This window comes from Cinclus cinclus, chromosome 28 (genome assembly GCF_963662255.1).
Source record: "Cinclus cinclus chromosome 28, bCinCin1.1, whole genome shotgun sequence".
Lineage (NCBI taxonomy): Eukaryota > Metazoa > Chordata > Aves > Passeriformes > Cinclidae > Cinclus > Cinclus cinclus.
In genome coordinates, this window is record NC_085073.1 from 5459861 (window position 1) to 5482045 (window position 22185).

Here is a 22185-nt window from a genome sequence, read left to right on the forward strand (position 1 = left end):
AGGTGCACGCGCGTGTGTGCGGGGGCGGGGAGCGAGGGACCGGTGCGCGTCCCCGGCCGAGTCGCGTGTCCGTCTGCGCGTGTCCGTGCGCGCGTGTCCGGTTCCCGGTTCCCAGTTCTTAGTTCCCAGTTCCTGGTTCTCAGTTCCCGGTTCCCAGTTCCCGGTTCCCTGTTCCCGGTTCCCGGACCCGCAGCCCGGTGCCCGCTGCGCCCCCGCCCCCCGGTACCTGCCATGCTCCGCTCCCGCCGCTCCCTCCGCTCCCGCTTCCCCCCGGTGCGCGCGGCGCCGGCGACACGTGATGGGGCGGCCCCGGGCGCCCCGCCCCGCCCGGGGGGGTGAGGGGACACCGGCACCGGGAGGTGGGGGGGGGACAGCCCCGCACCTGCAGCACCGGGCGGGGGAGGGGACACAGGGGCTCAGCCCCGCACCGAGACATCGACCCCCCCCCCCCCCCCCACCGCTGGTGGGGTTCCCCGCCCGCCCCTCGCCCCCGCCCCGGGAAGGAGGGGGGGGCTCACGATACCGGCAGCGGAACCGGGCGGGGGGACGGGCGGGGACCTGAGGGGTTCACCCCCGCACCTGCAGCACCGGGACGGGGGAGGGGAACGACACCGGGAGTCAGCCCCACGCCGGGGCACGGACCCCGTTTGGCCGGGAGCGCCCTCCCCCCCCCCCCGCCCGCCGCCCCTCGCCCCGGGGTGGGGCACGCGGGACACCGGGAACGGCAGCGGGAACGGGATCCTGCTCGGGGCCCAGCCCCGCACCTGCTGCTGTCCCAAAGGAGGGACGGGGCCTCAGCCCCGCACAGGGGATACCCCGGCCCGGCCGGGACACCCGCCCGCCGCCCTTCGCCCCGGCCCGGGCGGGGCCGGTGCCGGGAACTGCGGCGGCTCCTGCGCGGTGCCGGAGATGGAGCGGTCGGTGCCGCTGTCCCGGGGGACCTGGACCCGGGCCCGGCATTACTATGAGAGCTTCGTGTACAAGCGGGGGCCGCGGGATCAGGTGGGCGACACCGCCGGGACCGACACCGGCATCCCCGGGACCGATCACCGGCACGCCCCAGCACCGGGGACTCCCCGGGACCGGGTGCCAGGAGCGACCCTCGGGGGCCCAGGACCTGTTCTCGGGATCGCTCCTGGCACTCCCAGGCACTGTCGCCCCTGGGACCGACTCTCCGTGTTCCCTCTGTCGCCCGGGGCCACCGGGTGTGTTCCCCGCGGAGCCCGGTGCCTGTTCCCGGTTCCCGGTTCCCTGTTCCCGGTTCCCTGTTCCCGGTGCCGGTGCGGAGCTGAGCCCGTCCCTCCCCGCAGGGCTACCAGAGGGTCTGGGCCGGGCTGCGGGGGCTCAAACTCGCCTTCTACAAGTTGCCCCAGGAGCATGAGGTACGAGGGCTGTCCCGTGGGACCCCCCCGAAGCTGGAGACACCCCCGGGCTGGGACCCCTCAGGGTGGGACCCCTGTGCCCACTCCCCGAGCTGCACATCCTTGGTGAAACCTCCCAGGATTGGGGACCCTCCCCATAAACCCCCCTGCGATGGGACCTTCAGGGGACATTGGGGGGTTCCCGGGCTGCCACGTGGGGGTGGGACCCCGGCTGAGGGTGGAGGTGGCCCGGCCTGACGCACTCGTGTCCCTGGGCCGGGGGGTCCCACCCTTGGGTGCCCCCAGCCCCTGGAGGTGCTGGACCTGGGCGAGCTGGTGACCGTGCAGGCCGAGGGAGGGGCTCTCGTCCTCAGGCTGAAGGGACAACAGGTGACAATGAAGGTGAGGGGCAGCCACGGCGGGCTGGGGGTACCCGGGGAGAATGGGGGTACCTGGAGGGGGGAATCTGGGGGTACAGAAGGGACAGGATTTCAGAATTGTGGGGACAAGGGGGGTGGGTTTTGGGACAGGGACTGCAGGGAGGCACTGGGGAGCATAAGGGAAGGATGTAGGGATAGAGGGGGGACAGGATTTGGGGACTGGGGGGCAGAGGGGGAAGGATTTGGGGGTGCAGGGGATGCAGAGGGATGGGGAGCGATGGGATTTGGGGCCAGGCTTAGGGGTCTGAGACGTGTGAGGGGGCACAAGGGACAGGCAAGCCTCATGTCCCTGTGCCCCCTGGCAGGCGGAGAGCTGGGAGACCCAGGAGATGTGGCGGGGATTCATCCTGACCATGACCAAGGTGGGTACGGGGCGCTGCCCTGGGGTCCTGGGGTGACAGGGACCCCTGTGTGCCACCACCCCATGTCCCCCCACAGATGAGGATCCCCCGGGACCTGGTGCTGCTACCGGGACACAACTTGCAGCTCCTGGAGGCTCTGCGGGAGGAGCAGGAGCACAGGGGCACCCCCATGTCCCCGGGGACACCCGTGTCCCCTGCCAGCTCCGTGTCCCCGGTGACACCCGTGTCCCCCAGCTCCTCTGAGCCGTGAGTCGGGGGCTGGGGTGGCTCCCCATCCTCACTGGGGACCAACACGTCCCAACTGGAGGTGGCCCAGTGTGGCCAGCGGTGACAGGGCAGGGCTGCGGGTGACAGTGGGGGGGTCCCCAGGGTCCCCAGCTGCTTTTTCGAGGTGACACGTCCCGAGGCCGAGCGGCTGCTGGAGCAGAGTGCGGGCAGGGGGAACCTCCTGCTGCGGCCGGGGGGACACGGCCAGGGGGTCTCGGTCACCACTCGCCAGGAGCTCCAGGGGTACGTGCCAGGGGACACCGGGGTGTCCCCAATGGGGAGGGGCCCTGGGCGAGCGATGGCTCAGGTTGAGAGTCCCCATGGGGGTGTTCCCAGGGGGAGGGGTGACCCTATGTGGGGGGGGGGGGGGTCGTCCCCGGGGGAAGGTCCCCTTGCCAGGGGTGTCCCACGGGGTGTGAGTGCCCCACAAGGGGTGTCCCCGGGGAGGGGGGTCCCCAGCCCCTGAGGCAGCCCCCCCACAGGACAGCACTGCTGCGGCACTACAAGGTGAAGAGAGAGGCCCAGGGCTACGTCATTGACACGGAGACCCCGGTGAGTGACATGGGGGACCGGGACCCCAACTCCTGGCACCCCCCTGAGCCCCTGGGGTGGGACCCTTGGGGTCACCCCAGGGACTGGCACCTTGTGGGCTGTGACACCCCAAGGCTGGGCACCCCCAGGAAACACCCAAGGCTGGGACTAAGGGGCTAGGGGTCCCCAAAGGGCTGGGGATCAAGGAACTGGGACCCCCAAAATAAGGGACAGGGAACTCCTTGGGTTTGGGACCCCTGAGAACTGGGACCCCCAAGAGACTGGGACACCCCAAAGGGCTGCAGTCAAGGGTGTAGGACCCCCCATTCAGGGCCTGGAGCACTGGGCAGGGAATGGGGGGGCACGGGGGGGTCCCCAAGTGACGCTGTGTGTCCCCCCCAGCATCGCTGCTCATCGCTGGCAGAGGTGGTGCAGTTCTTCGTGAGGAGGAGCAAGGGCAGCCTGCAGCCCCTGTACCCCGAGTACAGCACCCGGCTGGGTGGGCACTGGGGCTGGGGGGCTCAGGGACAGAACTGGGGGGTCGGGGGCAGTTGTGGGAGGCTGGGGGGGGGGCGGGGAGGGGTGTCCGGGGGTACTCGGGAGGGGCTGGAGATTTGAGGGGTAAAGCTGCTGGGGTGTCTCAGGGTGGGGGGATGAGAGGGGTCTGGGGGTGCCCGTGACCCCCCCACCCTGCTTGCTCCAGAGTTCGTGCCGAATGAGAGCCCCCCACCCCCGATGGAAGGGACCCCCCTCGGGGCCGCAGCCGTGCCCAGGCCGGCCCCGAGGAGGGGCAAGCCCCTCAATTTGGGGCTCGTTCCTGAGGAGCAGATCTACATGAACGACCCTGGTGAGGCCGCCCGAGACTGCGGGAACAGGGCAGGAATGGGGCAGGGAGGGGAGGGGACAGGAGGAGAGGGGAGGGGACACCCCCACACTGAGCCCGGCCCCTCCCCAGCCCCCCATCCCGCTGTCCCCCCAAGCACAGAGAGGGGGACATCATGGGGAGGGGCACAGCATGGGGACACTGGGTCCTGTCACAGGCTCGGGGGGCAATGGGGAGGAGCAGGGGGGTTTCTGGGGGGAAGGGGGAGGGGGCAATTCTCTGCCAGGGCCTCACACCCCCCCCCCCCCCCCCCACCCCCACTCGTGGCACAGGGAGGACCCACGAGCTGCTCAGGGACCTGCTCCAGGACCAGAGGCTGAGGCTGCGCCACGTTCAGCTCAAGGACTGATGGGGACACTCTGGGGGAGCCCTGCTGCCCCCCGTTTTGTGTCAGCAGCCAGCAGGGGCAGCGGGGTCCCCCCTCACCCTCGGGGAAAGCTGTCCCCAGTGTCCCCCTGGGGGGACACACATTGGGGGGGGTACTGTGAATAAAGAACCCTGTGCCCACCCAGCCCCTTCCTGCTCCTGGTGCCCTGAGGGTGTCACTGGGACCCCAAACTCCCCCCGTGCCCCATCCATGTCCACGTCACACCTACATCCCAATTTATTCTCCAGGCCAGAAGCAGCTCTCGGTGCTGGGGGGGACAACGGGCCCCGGCAACACGGGGGGCACAGAGTGGAGGGGCCGTGGGTGGCCCCGGGGGTGGCAGAGCCCTGCAGGGCAGCGCTGGGGGTGCCAGGGGCAGGGGTACATTCAGTGCTGTGCCCAGGAGGGCTCAGGGCAGGCTGGAGCTGCTGGCCGTGCTGTTCCGTTTCTGCAGGCACCGCACGGCGCTGGGCACCTGCAGCCCCGACGTCACCTGGAAACTGCCACACCACACCTGGGGACACGGGTGGGGGGGTCAGGGGGGTGAACCCAGAGCTGGCAGCCCTTCCCCAGGAGCCCCCAGCCCTGCCCCCCTTACCATGAAGGCCGGCAGCACCGGCTGTGAGAACTTGGCCTTGAAGGTGTGGAGGAGCTGCTTGGTCCGGGCGTTGTAGAAGGACAGGAAACCTGTGGGAAGGGGAGCACAGCTGGGCACGGGGCGGGCACAGCCCCAGCACAGTGCCCGGGATGGTGACAACGGTGGATGTTGGTGTCCATGCTGGAGTACAGACATGCTGGTGTCCGTGGGGGTGACAATGCCCATGGAGGTGCCAGCCCCAGCCCAGCCCCACCTTCGTGGAAGTTGCAGTGGACGCCGATGCAGTCGGGCACGGGAACGTCGAGCGCCTTGGCCTTGTTGTTGTGCTTGGCACTGAAGCTGACCTGCAGCCAGTTGTTGAGGTGCAGGCACCAGGACGCCGAGGTCTTGCCCAGCTGGTCGAACTTGCCCAGGCTTCGATATGCCACGCCCACGCCGAAGGCTTTGCTGTCGCGGTCGTACCGCACCTCCCAGTAATGCTCGTCCCCGTCGATCAGGGTGTCCCCTGGGGCACGACCACAGCTCTGCCCGGGGCACCCACGGCGTGCCCTGCCCCGTCCCCACTCTGCCAGGAGTGTCCCCTGCCCCCTGGCATCACTCCCCGCGCCCTGTCCCCTCCGTGCCCCCTCCTCACCCACACCCCTGGGTATCCCCTCCTCACACCTGGGTGCCCCCTCTCGCCCCCAGGTGTCCCCTCTCACTCCTGGGTGCCCCCTCCACATCCCACACCCCTGGGTATCCCCTCCTCACCGCCACCCCTGGGTGCCCCCTCTCACCCAGCACCGTGTAGGACTCAGCTGTGAATCGGTCGCGGCCCCCTCGGCCCAGGGACATCCTCTTGGGTGACTGCACCACCCTGGCACACAGGGACAGTGGCAGGGCTGGCACTGCCAGGCCCAGGGACCGTGCCAGGAGGCTCGGGGGTGGCGTTACCTGGCAGGGGAGTTGGCAGGGGAGGCCGTCCTGCCCTTGCCATCCTTCTCGCGGGCCTTGACGTCCTGCACCTTCCCGCCCGTGGCGTCCCACTCCACGCTCAGCTCCTCCACCCGCAGGTTCTGGTGGCACGTGCTGGCGTCCAGCCGGAACATGAACGCTGGGGACAGCCCCTGTCAGCAAAGCCTCGGCCCCACCCTGCCTGGCCACCACCCCACAGGGGTGGCACAGGGGGACACGGGCACCTGCCACCCCCCCAAGACCCACCTCTGGTCTCCAAAGTGACCGGCTCTGAGAACTCGCCCGCCACCGCCTTGTTACATGCCCGGACCCGAAAGTTCATGTACTTCATGTCAAACTTCAGCCCTGTGGGCACAGCGGGGTCACAGGGTGGGGCCGAGGCTTTGCTGACAGGGGCTGTCCCCAGCGTTCATGTCCCCTACAGAGCCTGGGACAGCCCCAGGCCCGCCTGGCACCGGCTCCACCCCTGTGCCCTCACCAGTGAGGGTGTACTCAGTGCCCTTGATGCCCTCGATGACCATCCAGGGCTGGTCCTCCTTGGCACGGGGTGGCCCCTCGAAGTTGGTCCTGCGATACTCCAGCACGTAGTGGTCGATCTTGCTGTCCTCGTCGGGCATCCTCCAGGCCAGGGTCACACAGTTATCGGCCACCAGCGACTCCGCCAGGTCGATCTCGGGAGCGCTGGGCACTGCCCGCAGGAGCAGCCGTGCCAGTGTCCCCCCTCCCTGCCACACAGGGGTTCCCCAGCACTCCCAGGACCCCTGGAGACCCCATCCGTGGCACCCAGAGACCCCCAGCATGGCCCCCATCGCCACCCTGGGCACAGCATCCAAACCCCTCATCCCTCCATCCGTCCCCAGCACCTTCCTGCCCCTCTGGGAAGGCACCCCAGGGACCTGGCCCTGCCCTGTCCTGTCCCCCTGTGCCCCCCTGCCCTGGCAGTACCTGGCAGGAAGGTGAGGGCCTGCAGCAGGCGCCGTTCCTGGGCGAAATCCACCATCAGGTGGCTCATGTTATCGCTGACCTTGGCCTTGAGCGACAGGCGGAAGGCCGGAGCCATTGTCACACTGTGCCAGGACAGGGGACAGTTCTCAGCAGGGCAGGGCACCCACCCCACCTTGCATGGCCCTGGGGAGGGTGGGCACAGCCACCCCAGCACCCACAGGGCCACCCCCTGTGGGGTCCTGGCTGGGAGGAGGAGGTGGAGTAGAGGAGGAGGAGGATGGGGGTTAGTGGGTGGGGGGCTCAGGGGGGCCGTACCTATCCTTGATCTGTTTGGCCGCCTTGTGAGCGCAGAGGGAAAGAGGAGGAGAAAAGCAGCAGTGAGGCAGCAGAGCTGGGCACAGGGGGGCACATGCGGGACCTGTACCAGCTGTGGCACCCAGCAGGACAGCATCCCACAGCATCCCTGCATCCCACAGCACCCCACAGCATCCCTGCATCCCACAGCATCCCTGTATCCCACAGCATCCCTGTATCCCACAGTGTTACACATGGCACAGCATGCCTGCAGCCCCATAGCACAGCATCCCATGTGCCCCCTAGTGCCCCCCATGTCCCCGCCATGGTGCCCCTTTGTCTCAGGAGGAAGGGGGCACTGGGGGCACACCAGGTGTCTGCACTCCCAGCCAGCCCCACAGCAGGCACAGCCAGCCCAGCATGGCCCCAGCACAGACAGAAAAGGGGTGCCCAGCCTGGGGTAGCATCCAGAGGGTGACAAAGGGGGGTCAGGACACCCCCAGCCTGGGAACAGCCAGGCAGGGCCACCCCTGGCACCACAGGGACCCACCTGGGAGAAGTCGTGGTGGTGGGCCGTGCCCAGGGTCTGGTTGGCCGCCTCCAAAAGCTCCTCCGAGCTCTCCAAGGCCTTGGAACAGGCCACGAGCTGGGCCTGGAGAGGGAGGGCAGAGGGGCAGCGCTGGGTAAAGGCCCCAGGGCCTCCCGGGGGCTCTGGGGGCTCCGGGCCGGGGCTCACCTGCAGCTCATAGGTGCGGCTGGCGCGCTCCTGCTTGATCTTCATCACCATGTCCTCCTTGAGCTCGTCCAGCAGCACATACAGAGACTGGAACTCAGCCTCCAGGTCCTGCTGCGCCTGCTCTGAGTTGGCCTGGGCACAAAACGGGGCCTGAGCAGGGCCCGGCCTGGCACGGCCCGGGCAGGGTGAGGTGGGGGGGTCCCGAGGGTACCTCCACATTCTGGATCATCTGCTTGAGGGAGTAGATGAAGTTCTGGATCTCCTCATTCTTCACGGCGAGGGTGGTGATGATCTTGCGCAGAGACTCCTGCCCAGCGCCCTACACCATCCATCAGTGCCTGAGACCCCGAGCCGTGCCAGGCCGTGCCGGGCTGTGCCGGGCCGTGCTGCCCGGCATGGCGGGGCTGATGACTTGGCAATGTGAGTGTGAGTGAGTGTGCCAGCCCTGAGCCCCCTGCTCCAGCCCTCCCGCACCCCTCCTTCCCTCCGGTGCCGTGCTGAACCCCTCAGCCCTCCATCCTCCACACCTGAGCTCCTTCTCCATCCCTCTGCTCTTCATCCCTCCCCTCTTTCCTCCCTCCCTCCTTCCCATCCCTCCATCCCTCCTGCTTCTCTCCCTCTCCCATCCATCCCCACTTCCTCCATCACTCCTTCCTCCATCCCTCCGCCCCTTCTTCCTTCATCTCTCCTTCTTCATCCCTCCCTCCTCCTCCCTCCCTCCACCCGTCTATCCCCTCTTTCTCCCTCCCTCCTCACTCCATCCTCCATCCCCCCCCCGCCCGTACGACTCCATCCTGCACCCGTCCGGTTCCGCCCGGTTCCTCCCGCATCCCGCCCTGCCCTGCCCTGCCCTGCCCTGCCCTGCCCTGCCCTGCCCTGCCCTGCCCTGCCGGTTCCCGGGGGGTGCGGGCCGTACCTGGTCGCCCATTCCGGGCCGGCCCCGCCGCGCTCGGCCCCGCCGCCACCAACAAAGGGGGAGCGGCGCCCCCGCCCCGCCCCGGCCCCGCCCCTCGGCCCGGCCCCGCCCCGCCCCGCGGCATGCCGGGAGTTGTAGTCCGGGAGGGAGGGGGTGAGACCCCCTCCCCCCCCAGAGCCAGGGCTGGGGACAGACATTGTCACACCGTCACACTGTCACACTGCCACATTGCCACAATGTCACACTGCCTGGGGAGGGTCCCAGGCCAGAACACCCCACCCTCCCTGCTGGGCTATACTGGGCCCCCCAGCCCTCTTGGGGGTTTGAGAGGGATCAAGGTGGAGCCTGAGGAGATGCTGTCACCTGTCCTCGCTCTGGATGGTGTCCCAAATCCATGTCCTACATCCCTGTCCCCACCCTGACATCTGCCCCATCCCTGTTCCCATCCCTGTCCCCATCCTGGTCTGACATCCTTGTCCCTATTGCGACATCTGCCCCATCCCTGCCCAAATCCCCACCCCCAACCCCCCCACCACGCCCCCATCTCTGCCCCCTCCCTGTCCTTGTCACCCCTCCTGTAGCACAGGGTCCGGAAACCTCAGTGCCACTGTCGGCTGGCCCGGGTGACAGGGGACCAGGAGGCTTTGGGGACAGCGGTGCTGTGGGGACAGGGACAGCGTGGGCGCTGGGACCCCTTGGGGACGAAGCCCCTCGGAGGGGGTGGCTGGGCTGGCCCCGGAGTGGGGATGTGGGGGCTCGAGGTCCTCATCCCCCTCCTTGGAGGTAAGTGGGGGACAAGGCTGGTTGGGGGGACAGTGGGGACAGTGCCTGGCGTCCTGTGGCTGCGCTGTGAGGCTGGGGACAGAGGTGAGTGATGTGGCTGTGGCAGGGGAACAGGGTGGAGCAGGGGGGCATGGATGGGGGGACATGGGGAGGGGACAGGATGGGGGTGAGTGGGGACAGGAAGGTGGCAGTGGTGGGTGACAGGATGGGGTGTGTGGTCAGAGGCAGCAGTGACAGAGGATGTCAGCGAGGCAGCGAGCCTGCCCTGTCCCCATCCCCCACCCCACGGGTGTCCTGGGGGACCACGAGGCTCGGGGGTGCCATCCCACCGTGACCCCGGGGTTGTCCCCACAGCGGGCGCCCTGCGGGTGATCCAGGACCCGGACGAGCTGCAGGTGACCGTGGGTGACACGGCGACCCTGGGGTGCCGGGTGGAGGTGACCAAGAGCGAGGTTCAGCTGCGCATGGAGTGGGTGAGGGACGGGGGGCTCGGGGTGCTCTGTGCCACCCGCCTGGACTTTGTCAGCCCCCCGCCCCTGTCCCCGTGTCCCCGCCGTGCCCAGGGGATCCAGCTGGCCTGGCACCCCCCCCGGGCCACCCTCAGCCTCCCGCAGGTGCAGGGGAACGACAGCGGCCGCTACATCTGCCAAGTGATCCTCGAGATCCCCCGGCACGGCACCGCCACCGGCAACGGCACCGAGCTCCTCGTCATCCCCGGTACGACCCTGGTGCTGCCCAGTACTGCCCCAGTACCGCCTGGTACGTCCCCAGTGCTGCCCCAGTACGTCCCAGGTACTGCCCAGTACTGCCCAGGTCGGCTCCTTGCAGAGGGGGCAGGGGGACAGTAGAGGTGGCATCACCGAGGGGCCTGGGGAGGTCACTGAGGGTCACCAAGAGGGCGGATGGGGTCCCTTGGAGGAGATTCCTGGGGGGATTTGGGTGGACACAGCGAGGAGGGACAGGGACGGGGATAGAGACGGGGACATCTCTGACTGCTCTCCCCTCACAGTAGCAGCTCTCGGAGGACATCAGGCAGGTAATTGTGTCCCCACCGTCCCTGCTGTGCCCTCCCGTGTGACCCCCGGGGTGACCGTGGCTGGCTCTGCTTGCAGCGCTGCTCTGGGGGCTCGTGGGGGGCACTGCCCTTCTCCTGGGGATGGCCCTGCTCGGCTACTGCTGCTGTCACAGGAGCCCAGGTAACCCTGTCCCCAAAAATCCCCTCTCCAGATACCCTCCTCGAGTTCCCCTTCCCAAATGCCTGTCCCCAAATCCCCCGTCCCCCTCTGCCCCTCCCAAATACCCCTCACCCTCCTCCACACCCAAACGCCCCCGTGCCCACCTGCCCCATGTTCCCCTGATCCCAAACCTTCCCTGCTAGTCCCCATGTGTCCCCCGAGGGTCCTGGCAGACAGAAGTGACCCCCCAAAAGCCTCTGTCCCCCCAGACACGGCCATTTACGTGAACGTGGTGCCCAGCTCGGCACGGGACCCCAAAAAGCCACCACCCCCCAAGCTGAAGCACAACCTGTACCAGCAGGAGCAGCAGCAGGCACGGGCCCCCCCCGCGCCCCCCCAGCCCTGAGGGTGTCCGGTGTGTCTCACACCTTCCCCCAGCTCTGCCTTCCTCAGGAAACCCCCCCCAAAAAGGTTTTTGGCAGCATCCTGTCACCCGGCTCAGCGTCCTTTGTGTCCCCACCTCCCTGTGCCATCCTGCACCCCCCCACCCCCCCGCGTGGGCAGCTCGTGTCGCTGTGCCAGAGGGGTGACAGTAGCCCCTGGGACCCCCCCCATTTTGGGGAAGCCACTCTGTTGTCCCCTGGCCTCTTCCACGGTGTCACCCGGCACACGAGGGCTGTGCTGGGGGGTGGGAAGTGAGGACCCCCCCCCGGGGGGGGCAGTGCCACCAGCCCCTCACCGCCGTGTTGTGGGGTGTGCCACCCCGTGCTGTGCCCATGGCTGGGGAGACTCATCTCGACTCCCCTCCCCCCCTCCATCTTGGGCATCCTGGAGGGTGGTGACACCAGGGTGGGACAGCAGTGGCAGTGCCATCACCTTCCCCAGTGGCACCAAGGCACGCCAGAGGCACCCATTTCTGCCCCTATTCCTGTCCCCATCCCTATCCAAATCCCTATCCCCAACCTCCCCATCCACATCCCCATCTCTGCCAAAAAACTCCTCTACATATCCCATCCTCAAATCCCATCCCCAGATCCCACCATCAAATCCCCCGAGGAGCCACCACAGCGTCACCACCCGGATGTGACACGGGGGTTTAATGGGGCAGGGGGGGTTCCGGGCTCACAGGGGCTGCACGGCCACGGGGTAGAGCAGGGAAAGGTGGCGGGCACCGCGCACGGGCAGTGCCCGGGCCGTGTAGTGCCCCACGGCCGCCGGTACCGACGGGAACGCGGCCCCGGCCCGGCCCAGAGTGAAGTGCTGCTCCCGGGTCCGCGTCAGCTTCACGTGCACGAAACCGTGACTGCTCCTGCGGGACGGACGGGAATGAGGCACGGGATGGGATGGGATGGGATTGATGGGATGGGGATTGGGGGGGAATAGAGTGGTGGTCTGGACAGGGATGAGGATAGGGACAGGGATGAGGAGGGGTGCAGGCTGGGACAGGGAGGTGGACAAGGATAATGATGGGGACAGGGGTGGGGGTTCCTGGGATGGGAATGGGAACAGCGATGAGGACTAGGATGGAAATTGGGCATAGGTGTGGGCAGGAGTGGGGATGAGGACAGGAGTGGGGACTCCATCCAGAGCAGGGGCAGGGGGTGGCACCACCCCGGGTGAGGGATCCCAGGTCACCTCCAGCCTGTCCCCATCCATGGGGACATGCCAGCATTTCCCCACAGATGCTGGGACACCCGAACACGCCAGCACCGGGTCCAAGCCCGCACTCACAGCCCCGATGGCCGCCCTGGCAGGGCTGAGCAGGGGCTGTGCCCGTGTCCCCAGGCTCACCTGAGGGACAGTGAGTAGTCCTCAGGGCTGGTCTCGCAGTCCCGCACCAGGAAGCTGCCCTCGCGGCACAGCGCCAGCAGCGTCTCGGCGCCCGCCCGCCCGATGGGGCCGTGGTACCACCTGGGCACAGCGCGGTCACACGGGCACCCCCTGTGCCACCGGGGACCCTCCCGGACCCCTCAGCAATGCGGGGCATCCCCTGTGGCTTGGGGACCCACCCACACCCCACATGGACCTCCTGTGCCACGGGGCACCTTCCACATCACAGAGGCAGTCAGGGCATTGGCACCCAACAGAGTCAGAGGGGTAACCACACCATGGGGCACCCAAACATCCTATGGGGCACCTAACCACACCATGGGGCACCCAAACATCCTATGGGGCACCTAACCACACCATGGGGCACCCAAACATCCTATAGGGCACCTAACCACACCATGGGGCACCCAAACATCCTATGGGGCACCCAACCACACCGTGGGGCACCCAAACATCCTATGGGGCACCCAACCACACCGTGGGGCACCCAACCACACTGTGGGGCACCCAACCATGCCATGGGGCACCCAACCCCAAGGGGATTCACCTGTGACATTGGGCCCTCTACACCCCCTGGGGACCCACCCATGTCAAAGGGCCCAACCCCACCATGGGACACCCCTGACCCCACAAGGACCCGCCTGTGAGGAATCTTCTCCCCCAGAAGTTGCCCCCATGCCACGCCGTGTGCCCGGGGTGCTGATGCCACCCCACGGCATGTCCCCAGACTCACGCCTGCTTCTCCAGGGGCAGCGAGGTGTCCACGTGCCTGGGGCTGGGGGGACAGCCCGGCCTGGGGGGCCGGGGGGAGCGCGGCAGCTGCCGGGACAGGCTGGGGGAGCGCTCGGGGCTCTCAAACTGCACTGCAGGGACAAAGGGGGTGTCACCCACCCCGCCTGGCCACAAAGGAATGGCCCAGACGTGGCTCTGCCCTGCCCTGGTGTCCAGGAGTGCTCTGGGGTGGTACCCGTGGGGGTCACAGGGTGTTGGGATCCCACATGGGCAGGGACCCCAGGGTGCTGGGGGTGCTGAGGTCCAGCACTGATACCCATGGAAGCTGCAGGATGCAGGGTTGGGGGACCCTGGGGTGGTCCCCACGGGCACTGGAGGATGCTGAGAGCCAGGAGTGGCACCCATGGGCGCTGTGGGGCCCCGAGGTGGCACCCGGGGACGCTGTCACCTGCAAACGCTCGAGAGATGTGATCCTTCTTCCACTCCCAGGGCTGGTCGTACTCATCAGCTGGGCGCTCGTCATCACGGGGGAGGCGGCTCTGGCGGGCCGGGGTCCCCCCCGGGCCATCCCCGGCCGTGTCCCACTCCTCAGAGGGGGTGTCATAGAGCTGGGGACCCCTGCGTGGCCGCACCTGCCGGCCCTCGCCCTGCCGCGGGCACCCTGGGGGAGTGCACGGGGCGGTGGGAGGTGCCCGGGACCCTCGGAGGGGTTCTGGGGGTGTCACCCACCTGTGGCCTCCTCGTCGCAGTCGCCCTCGGGCGCCGGGTCCTGCTCCCCCTCGAAGGGCTCCGAGTACTCGCTCTCACCTGGCCCCTGCTGGGGGGGCTCCGGGTGGGACGGGATCCCCACTGCCCCCCCTGCAGCCCTCCTGGGTCCCTGGGTGCCCTCACGGGACCCTTCGGGCTCCCACAGCCCCGACACGGGTGTCCCCAGCCCCGTCCCCCCCTCCCGCCCATCTGGTCCCTTTGTCCCCCAGCCCCTCTCCCCTTCCCCCTCTCCCAGGGACTGCACCGGCCCCAGTCACCCCGACTTCCCTCTCCCAGTGACCCCAGATCCTCCCTGGGTGTCCCAGTGCCACCCCCCCCCCCCATCCCCCCCCCGACCCCTTGGCTCTCCCCGGTTCCCCGGCCCCGCTCTCCCGCTCTTTATTCCCGGTCCCCACCCCCGTTCCCCACCCCCGTTCCCCATCTCCCCCCATCCCCTCCGGTCCCCAGACCCCCCGTTCGCCGCACCCCCGCTCTCTCCGCCGCCCCCACTCACAGCTCCCCGACCCCCCCCCTCCTCCCCGTCCCCTTCCCCGTGTTCCCCGCTCCCCTTCCCCAGCCCCCCACCCGCTGCCCCACTGCACCTCCCGCTCCCTCCGCCGCCCTTCCCGTTCCTGGCGCTTGGATGCGGCTCCTGCCCGGTGCCCCCGGTACCCCCCCGGTGCCCCCCGCCCGTACCTGCTGCAGGCGGCGGTGGCCGCCCCCCGGCCCCGCGCCCCCCACCCGCACGAGGCGGTGGCGGGGGGAAGCGGCGGCGGCGGCGGCGGGGGGACCCCCGGGGCTACCGGGACCGCTGTAGTCGGGCTGGGGGGGACGCGGGGGGGAGCGCCGAGCCCCCCGGCCCAGGTACTCCCGGAGCCACTTGGCCATGGCGGGGAGCGGCACCGGGACCGCCGGGACCCAGCGGCTCCGGGACCCGCCGGGACCCCCCCCCCGCCGCCGCCGGAGCCGCTTTGTGTCGCCGCCGCGCGAGGCGCGGACCGGAGCCCCCTGATCAGCGCCCCCCCCCCATCCCGTGCCCGCCTCGCCGGGGGCACCGGCACGGGGGGGGGCGAGACCACCGAGGGGACACCGGCAGCGACAACGAGAGCAACACGGAGGGGCTTATCACCCCCCGCCCCCGGTGGTGGGGGGCACCGGGACCCCCAGACCTCAGCGATGGCACACCCCCCCCCCCCGCCCCCCCCCGCCACAGGCTCCTCGGGGCTGTCTCTGGAGGCTGGAGGGATGCAGGGTTTTGGGGGAACAAGGAGCCCCCCCCTGTCCTGGGGAACACCGGGGGCTCTGCTCCCCATCTATCCTGGGGTTTTGGGGGGTTCAGACGCCCTCAGACACTGGGGGCAGGAGGTTGGGAGCCCCTCCAGCCCTCTCCCGAATCCCTTCCTGGTATTGTCTGTCCCCAGAACAAAGGTCCCTCTCTGGAGTCCCACCTGGTGCTGGGGGCTGGTGACAGCTGGGGAGTGGGGGGGGACACATCTGGGAGGACACAGCCAGAGACAACCCCCCCCCCCCCCCCACAGCCCCTCTCCCAGCCTTGGGATGAGCCCAGTGCCCAGCATTAATATTTGAAGAGGCTAATTAAGGCATGTGCACAGAATGCTAATGGGGTTGGGGGGGGGAGGGGGGCTGCCCTTCTGGCCAGCTCTCCCTGATGCCCCGAAGTCCCCCTGCCACCATCCCCTCTGTGAGGGGATTAATTAGCCAGAGGCTGCTCAGAAATTAGAGGTGGGTGCCTTGATGAAGGGGAAGTTCACGGCCATGGGTGAGAAGGGCCCCACTTGGGGTGGGTGGGCACTGGGAGGGGGGTCCCTGTCATTGGGGTGGGGGTCCCTGGAGCAGGAGCTGACAGTGCCCACGCACAAATCACTCTCCGGAAGAAAATGAAACAACTGGCTCTGCCAGATCCAATTTATTCCAGACTTGTGGCTTCTGGAGCCCAGCAGGCTCAGAATGGTGGGGAGAGGGGTTTGTCCCCGAGCTCCTGGGGACATCTCGGGGGGGTGGTGGTGGCAGGACAGCCCTGTCCCCACAGTGAGGGGCTGGATGAGCCCCCCAGGTCTGTGCAAAGGTTGGGTCTGAGACACCCTGGCACAGAAAGAGCTGGGGGTGAAGTGAAGGAGGGGGGCTGAGCACTCACCTTCCCCTGCACCCCAGTGGGAAGGATCCAAGGTCCCTCAGGGCACCCCAAACCCAACCTGGGCATGATCACTGCCGGGGGTGAGAGGAGCGGCACCCCCAGAATGGACACAGCAGAGTCCTGTCCAGCCCTGGCACTTCCCAACACATCCTGGGAGAAGGGCTGGGACACTCCAGACACTGCCAGGGCTTCCTCCAGGATTCCTGCTGCAGGGAAAACACCTTCCCTGTGCTGCTGCTGCTGCTGCAGGGCAGGACGAGGGAACAGCAGTGCCCTGGATCGTACGTGGCCCTGGCTGTGCTTCCAGCTCCGTGTGGGGCTCCAGGAGCAGGGGGAGCCAGAACAGCCCCTACCCTGCCCATCCCTGCCCCTAACCTGCCCATCCCTGCCCTGTCCCTGCCCTGCAGGCTCCTCAGTCGCTGGCACTGTCCTCGCTGTCTGAGTAGGCTCCCAACAAACCCAGCGAGGACGTGGCTGCTGCTGCTGCTGCTGGAAGTGAGCCTGGAAGAGGAGGGAGAGAGAGGATTTGGTCAGGTCCAGCCTCCCGAGGGCAAACCCCAGCGTGGAAACACCATCCTGGCTGGCTGCTCACAGCTGGAGATTCCAAGCTGAGCCTCATCCCTGGGGGATCCTGAGGTCAGGGAGGATAAATCAGGTGGACAGGGAGCCCCTGCATCCCTGGGCTGGAGCCTCCCTCCTTCACCCTGCAAGGAAGCACCAGGGTCTGGGACCCCCTTCTCCCTCCACAGCCCGCTGGGAGATCCCAGACCCTGGAAAAGGAGAGAGGAGCCAGCTCTGGTCTCCCATTATCCCAATCCTTGGGACAGCAGCCAGGAGCAGGTGGCTGGAGAAGCACAGGGAAAAGGGGACACCTCCAAGAGCTGGGATCCCAGGGAACCCCTGAGGGCAGGGGGACTCACTAAGCCAAACCTTACTGAGTCAACCAGCCCAGAAAAAATCAATCCCCATCTCTTTCCCCAAATCATGGATCCCCTGGCTTGCTGGGCAGCTCACGGAGCTGCTGGAAAACCTTCCAGCTTGTTTTGTGTTCCTTAGAGCTTCCCAGCTCCAGCAGTTAGGAAGGATTTATCACCAGGCCCAAACCAAAGCAATTCCCCTGCTGTTCCAGCCCTATCCATGTTGTGACATTCCCAGGGCTGTATCTCCTGTTTTGAAGCTCCTGGCTCTGCCAACCCGTCCCCAAGGCCATGGCTTAGAGCCCAGAGCCAGGAAGGAGCCTCCCCTTCACCAGGAATCTCCTGGAAATGGGGACACCCCCCCGTTCCCACAGCTCCCCACCAAGGACCCCACGCCGTGCTCTGAGCACGGAACCAAATCCCACTGGGGACTGTCAGAGCCCTCCCCAGGGCCCAGCCCGGGGCAGGTACCACTGCTGGCCGTGCTGCCTCGGGTTTCCATCCCATTATCCAGGGCAGGATCTGGCTTCTGCTTCCTGCGGGCCACCAGCCCGGCCAGCTGGGCCTTGGTGCTGAGCTTGCCCACGCTCCGCTCCCAGCTCTCCGTCCTTGGCTTCTTGCTCTGGGGCTGGGGGTCCTGTGGGACACAGCTGGGGTCAGGGGGCTCCAGCTTGGAGGGGACACGGGGGGATTGGGGATAGAATCAGCAGAGATATGAGGAGAGGGGCCCAAGGGGGAACTGTGCCCCTGCAGTGATGGCACAGGCTGGACAAACAGGGATGTGGATCTGCAAAGCTGCCCCTGGAGATCCACATCCCACTGCCAGAGACCTGAGCCCAGCCTCGAGATGTCCCTGGTATGCCAAGGACGCAGAGAAAAGAATCCCAGGATGGTTTGGCTTGGAAGGACCTTAAAGCCCATCCAGTCCCACATTCCACTATCCTTGGGTTGCTCCAAGCCCTGTCCAACCTGGCCTTGGACACTTTCAGCCACAGCTTCCCTGGGCAACCTGTTCCAGGGTCTCCTTAACATCCAATCCAACCCCCCCGCCTCAGTTCCAGACCATTCCCCCGTGTCCTATCATTCCCTGCCTGGGGAAAAGTCATTCTCTCTGTTTTATCAGATCCTTTCGAGGCCACTGAGCAGCCCTGCCAGCCCCGGGTGCCTGCAGGTGGTCGAGCCACAGAACCCAGTGAATCCCAGAGCCCTGGGCACAGGGATTAGTGCTGGGCCACGGAACAAGGCTGGGATTAACCCCAGACCCACTCTGGGCACAGCAGCTTTGATCCAGCCCAGCAGACACGGGGCCCTGGGGCAGGGATCGACAGCAGCAGAGGGCAGGGCTGTTTGTTGGGATAATCCCTCCCTCCAGGCCGGGCTCTGGGAGCTCTTTTGTTCTGCCTGAATCCAAAGCACAGGCCAGGGAGAGGGTCCAGAGCGCTGCAATCCTGCCTGAAGCAGCAGCAGGGCCCAGCAGAGCTCCTTCCCCAGGAAGGGAGGATGGGGGCAGCTCCATCCCTGCCTTTGTCACCAGGCACAGCCCCAAATTCCCGAGTGATCCCAGGCTCCTCTCAGCCCAGTGCACAGGCACAGAGCCTTTGGGAGCTGTTCAGGCGTGACATGGGCCCGGTGTCACTCAGAGCAGGGACACAATGGGCACACACAGCTCTGGGACAGAGGATCTGGGCTGGGGCTCTCTCACCTCCTGCAGGATATCTGTGGGTTTTGTCAGGGCTGTGGGATTCGGGCGGGGTTTTGCTGGTTCCTCGTCAGAGTCGGAATCCTCCAGGAGCCGGCGGTTCTGGGCCTGTTCTAGCATGGCCCTGTTGGGACAGAGGAATGCTGGAGCTGGATCCATCCCACTGCCAGGCCCTGTTTGCTCCAGGGGAGCTGGGACCAACAGCAGAGCCTTGGGATCCCCTTCCTAGGGGGTTTTACGGGATCTGGAGCTTCACCCCAGAGCAGGAACTGGGTCCATGTGAGGGCACTTCCAGGGGACTGGACCCCCTCCAGCAGCCCAGATCCCACAGAATCCCAGCCTGGCTGGGTTGGAAGGACCTTCCACTCCTTCTCCCTGAGCCTTTGCCATGACAGACTGGGATCTCCTCCTCCCACCTCCCCAGATCTTGGTAACTCACCCCCCCCTCTCCAGCACAGCCCAGGCCCAGCCTGGCTCATCCCAATCCCAGCACTTCCAGCCCCCTCACTTCATCTCCTGCTCGTCCTCCTCCTGCTCCTTGCGCCTCTGCTCCTCCTCCAGCTCTTTGTACTGCTTCAGCATGGCCTCAAAATCCACATTGGCCTGGCGCTGGTTGAGCTCCTTCAGCTCCTGCAGGTTCTCCAGGACCTCCATCTCCAGCTTGGAGTCCTTGGTTCGGTTCTCCAGGACCTGGGTGGGATAATTTGGGATGTTTGAGGCATCAGAGCCTGACAGGAGCCTCCAACAACTCCCTGTGCTGGATGAAGCACAAGAGGATCCTCCTCATCCTCATTTTTGGGTAGGACAGGAAAGTCTGAATGGCTACAGAGTCACTGCTGTGGATGGGGAGAGTCGGGCAGAGTGGGAGAGGTTTTCCTGCAGTCCTTGTACCTTCATGGGATTGTTGAGCTCTTCCTCTTCCCTCTCCTTCTGCATCCTCTTCTCCTCCTCCTCCAGGAGCTTCTCTGCCTGGAAGTTCCTGGTGGCGCCGTGCTCCATGGTGTAATCCGTGTTCTCGGGATCTGTCTGAGGGGGGAACAGCAGGAAAACCACGGTGAGTGGGAATCCTGCTCCAGCCAGCCCACGGCCACCTCCAGAGCCACACATTCCCTGATTCCATGAACAAAACTGTCTCGGGAAAGGCTGATCCAGCCAAAAACCCACAGTGGGACTGGACTATCAGAGATTCATTGAATGCCCTGAGCTGGAAGGGACCATCAGCACCGGCCTCTGAATGGGACAATCCCACCAACCCCATTGTCCAAAAGCCCCTGGAGCTCTGACAGCCTCAGGTCTGTGCCCATTCCTTGGGGGAATTCACTGCCCCACCGCCCTTGGAAGAAAAAACCCTACCTTGATCCCCATCCCACTGATCTGCCACAGCTCTAGCCATTCCCTGGGATGCACCCTAAGCTCCCCCAGGCAAGGAGAGGCTCACCTTGAAGGTGATCTCAGCCAGGCAGCGTGTGCACTTGATGTAGAAGCGGAAGATGGGCAGCCCCAGGTAAGCCTCGTTCTGCACGGTCTCCTTGCGGGCGTTGAACTTCTTGCCCTTGTAGATGTACTCTCCACACGTCTTGCACCTGGGGCAAGGGGAGGGAAACGTCCAGGGCACCTCAAAAAAACAGGGAATGAACACCAGGAACAGCCCAGGTGACTTATTGTGTCAGGATGTTTTTGCCTTTGGAAATTTAGGGGTGACCAACCCAACATCGGGGAATCGTAGATTGGTTTGGGTTGGGAGGGACCTTAAATCCATTCCAGTGCCACTCCTGCCATGGCAGGGACACATTCCATTGTCCCAGGCTGCTCCAACCTGGCCTTGGACATTCCAGGGACCCAGGGGCAGCCACAGCTTCTCTGGGAATTCCATCCCAGCCCTTCCTCACCCTCCCAGCCAGGAATTCCTTCCCAATATCCCATCCATCCCTGCCCTCTGGCAGTGGGAAGCCATTCCCTGTGTCCTCTCCCTCCATCCCTTGTCACTGGTCTCTCTCCAACTTTCCTGTCAGCTCCTTCAGGTCCTGAAAGGAAATCACCCCAGCACCTCCTGCTCTCCCTCACCCCTTTCCCTGCCTGGGGTCACCTGGAGCCTGGACACCTCCTAAGGAAACTCCTCCTTCCTCCAGCTGCCTCCAGATATTCCAGCCCATACTGGACAGGGCTTGGAGCACCCGGGGACAGTGAAGTGTCCCTGCCCAAGGCACTGGATGGGTTTTGGGGGCCCTTCCAACCCATCCCAACCCATTCCTCGAGTGATCCCATTATTCCACGAGTGATCCCGTGGTTCCAGAGCCGCTCTCACCTCATGTTGAAGGGGGCCATGAGCCTCACCACGTACTGCCGGTCCTTCGGGAGCTTGAGCTTCGGGATCTTGGCCGGATCAAAGTCCGGGGGGTAATATTTCTAAGGAGAGAGATCAGATTTGGGAATGCCAGGAGTATTTCTATGGTGAGAGAGTGAATTTGGGAATACCAGGAATATTTCTATGGAGAAAGAGCAGGTTTGAGAATTACAGGAATATCTGTATGGAGAGAGAGCAGATTTGGGAATGCCAGGAATATTTCTATGGAGAGAACAGATTTGCGAATGCTGGACCACCGGGAATCTTCTCACTCCCCACAGCTCGGACAGGTGGGGGCAGCCAGGTGGGGGTCGGGCTCTGCTTCCAGGGAACAGAGACAGGATGAGAGGAAACGGCCTCAGGGGAGGTTGAAATTGGATTTTGGGAAAACTCCTTCATGGAAAGGTTGTTAAACACCGGAGGAGCTGCCCAGGAAGGTTTGGAGTCTCCATTCTGGAGGTGTCCAAGGAAGGCCTGGACGTGACACTCAGTGCTCCGGGGTGGGGACGAGGTGGGCGCCGGGCACAGCCTGTACTGGATCTCGGGTCTTTTCCAGCCTCAGTGATCCCGGGATTCTGAGGGACTCCCGAACCAACCGGGACTCCCCTAGCGCCCTCGGGGAACCCTCCCGTGGCCCAGCCCGGCTCTGAACGCCCTCTCGGCCCCCTCTTGGTGAATATTTCCCCCAACTCACGTTCAGCACTTTCCGTTCCGACATCGCTGCGACTTCTCCTGATCCCCGGTGCTGCCGGTGCTGCCTCCGCGCCGCTGGTCGCTTCCGGGTGTGGCCCCGCCCTCTCCACCGCTGATTGGCTCAACGAACCGCGGCCTCTCAGTTTCTCGTCTGTTATTGGCTGATCCAGCTGCCTGTCGACAGCTCCGCCCACCGCTGCTGTACAGCGCAGCCAAGAGTTCGCCGGAGAGCCGCGGCCTCATAAGGGGTTCCGGACATTCTTGGGTCCTGCCGGACGGCTTGGAGGCGCCCTGGGCTGCGATCTGGGGCAGCGGGCCTCCGGGGCCGCGATGGGAAATTCGGCTTTCTCACAGGAGCACGGGATGTGGGCCCCTGCCTCCCCTGATCTCCCATGACATATTCGTCATGTGGATAACAGTCCCCTAACAGTCCGTTTTGTGTTTAAAATGACATTT

At 66.1% G+C, this 22185-nt stretch overlaps 3 protein-coding genes across 3 annotated transcripts; all 3 read right to left on the bottom strand.

Moving 5' to 3' along the window:
• Positions 1–4620: 4620 nt before the first annotated feature.
• FSD1 (fibronectin type III and SPRY domain containing 1) lies at positions 4621–8666 on the bottom strand. The gene is made up of 13 exons (XM_062510324.1): positions 8655–8666; positions 7950–8057; positions 7739–7870; positions 7553–7654; positions 7024–7046; positions 6709–6830; positions 6242–6451; positions 6010–6108; positions 5743–5902; positions 5586–5665; positions 5063–5314; positions 4810–4898; positions 4621–4725 (listed from the first exon to the last, which is right to left on the bottom strand). Exons 1-13 carry the CDS (start codon positions 8664–8666, stop codon positions 4621–4623), a joined length of 1494 nt encoding a protein of 497 aa, XP_062366308.1.
• A 3068-nt stretch (positions 8667–11734) lies between these two features.
• SHD (Src homology 2 domain containing transforming protein D) lies at positions 11735–14809 on the bottom strand. Its single transcript, XM_062510351.1, has 6 exons — positions 14618–14809; positions 13904–13988; positions 13623–13835; positions 13176–13305; positions 12404–12523; positions 11735–11921 (listed from the first exon to the last, which is right to left on the bottom strand). The coding sequence occupies exons 1-6, from the start codon at positions 14807–14809 to the stop codon at positions 11735–11737; spliced, it is 927 nt and encodes a 308-aa protein (XP_062366335.1).
• A 1024-nt stretch (positions 14810–15833) lies between these two features.
• On the bottom strand, positions 15834–21797 carry YJU2 (YJU2 splicing factor homolog). Its single transcript, XM_062510344.1, has 8 exons — positions 21731–21797; positions 20998–21098; positions 20131–20275; positions 19584–19718; positions 19201–19382; positions 18696–18816; positions 17465–17630; positions 15834–16577 (listed from the first exon to the last, which is right to left on the bottom strand). The coding sequence occupies exons 1-8, from the start codon at positions 21752–21754 to the stop codon at positions 16489–16491; spliced, it is 963 nt and encodes a 320-aa protein (XP_062366328.1). The 5' UTR covers positions 21755–21797; the 3' UTR covers positions 15834–16488.
• Between the last annotated feature and the right edge of the window lie 388 nt (positions 21798–22185).

What these genes read in the sequence shown, in the direction of transcription:
- YJU2 (XM_062510344.1), bottom strand. Translation starts at nt 21,754, where the DNA reads ATGTCGGAACGGAAAGTGCTGAAC. An exon ending in ATGGCCCCCTTCAACATGAG is followed by an intron (nt 20,276 to 20,997) that starts GTGAGAGCGGCT and finishes CCCTTGCCCCAG; the next exon opens with GTGCAAGACGTGTGGAGAGT. An exon ending in GAGGACGAGCAGGAGATGAA is followed by an intron (nt 18,817 to 19,200) that starts GTGAGGGGGCTG and finishes CTGTCCCAACAG; the next exon opens with GGCCATGCTAGAACAGGCCC.
- FSD1 (XM_062510324.1), bottom strand. An exon ending in GCCAAACAGATCAAGGATAG is followed by an intron (nt 6,831 to 7,023) that starts GTACGGCCCCCC and finishes GTCCTGGCACAG; the next exon opens with TGTGACAATGGCTCCGGCCT. An exon ending in CCTGCCAACTCCCCTGCCAG is followed by an intron (nt 5,666 to 5,742) that starts GTAACGCCACCC and finishes CCTGTGTGCCAG; the next exon opens with GGTGGTGCAGTCACCCAAGA.
- SHD (XM_062510351.1), bottom strand. Translation starts at nt 14,809, where the DNA reads ATGGCCAAGTGGCTCCGGGAGTACCTGGGCCGGGGGGCTCGGCGCTCC. An exon ending in GCCACCGCCGCCTGCAGCAG is followed by an intron (nt 13,989 to 14,617) that starts GTACGGGCGGGG and finishes CCCCCCCAGCAG; the next exon opens with GGGCCAGGTGAGAGCGAGTA. An exon ending in CATCTCTCGAGCGTTTGCAG is followed by an intron (nt 13,306 to 13,622) that starts GTGACAGCGTCC and finishes TTGTCCCTGCAG; the next exon opens with TGCAGTTTGAGAGCCCCGAG.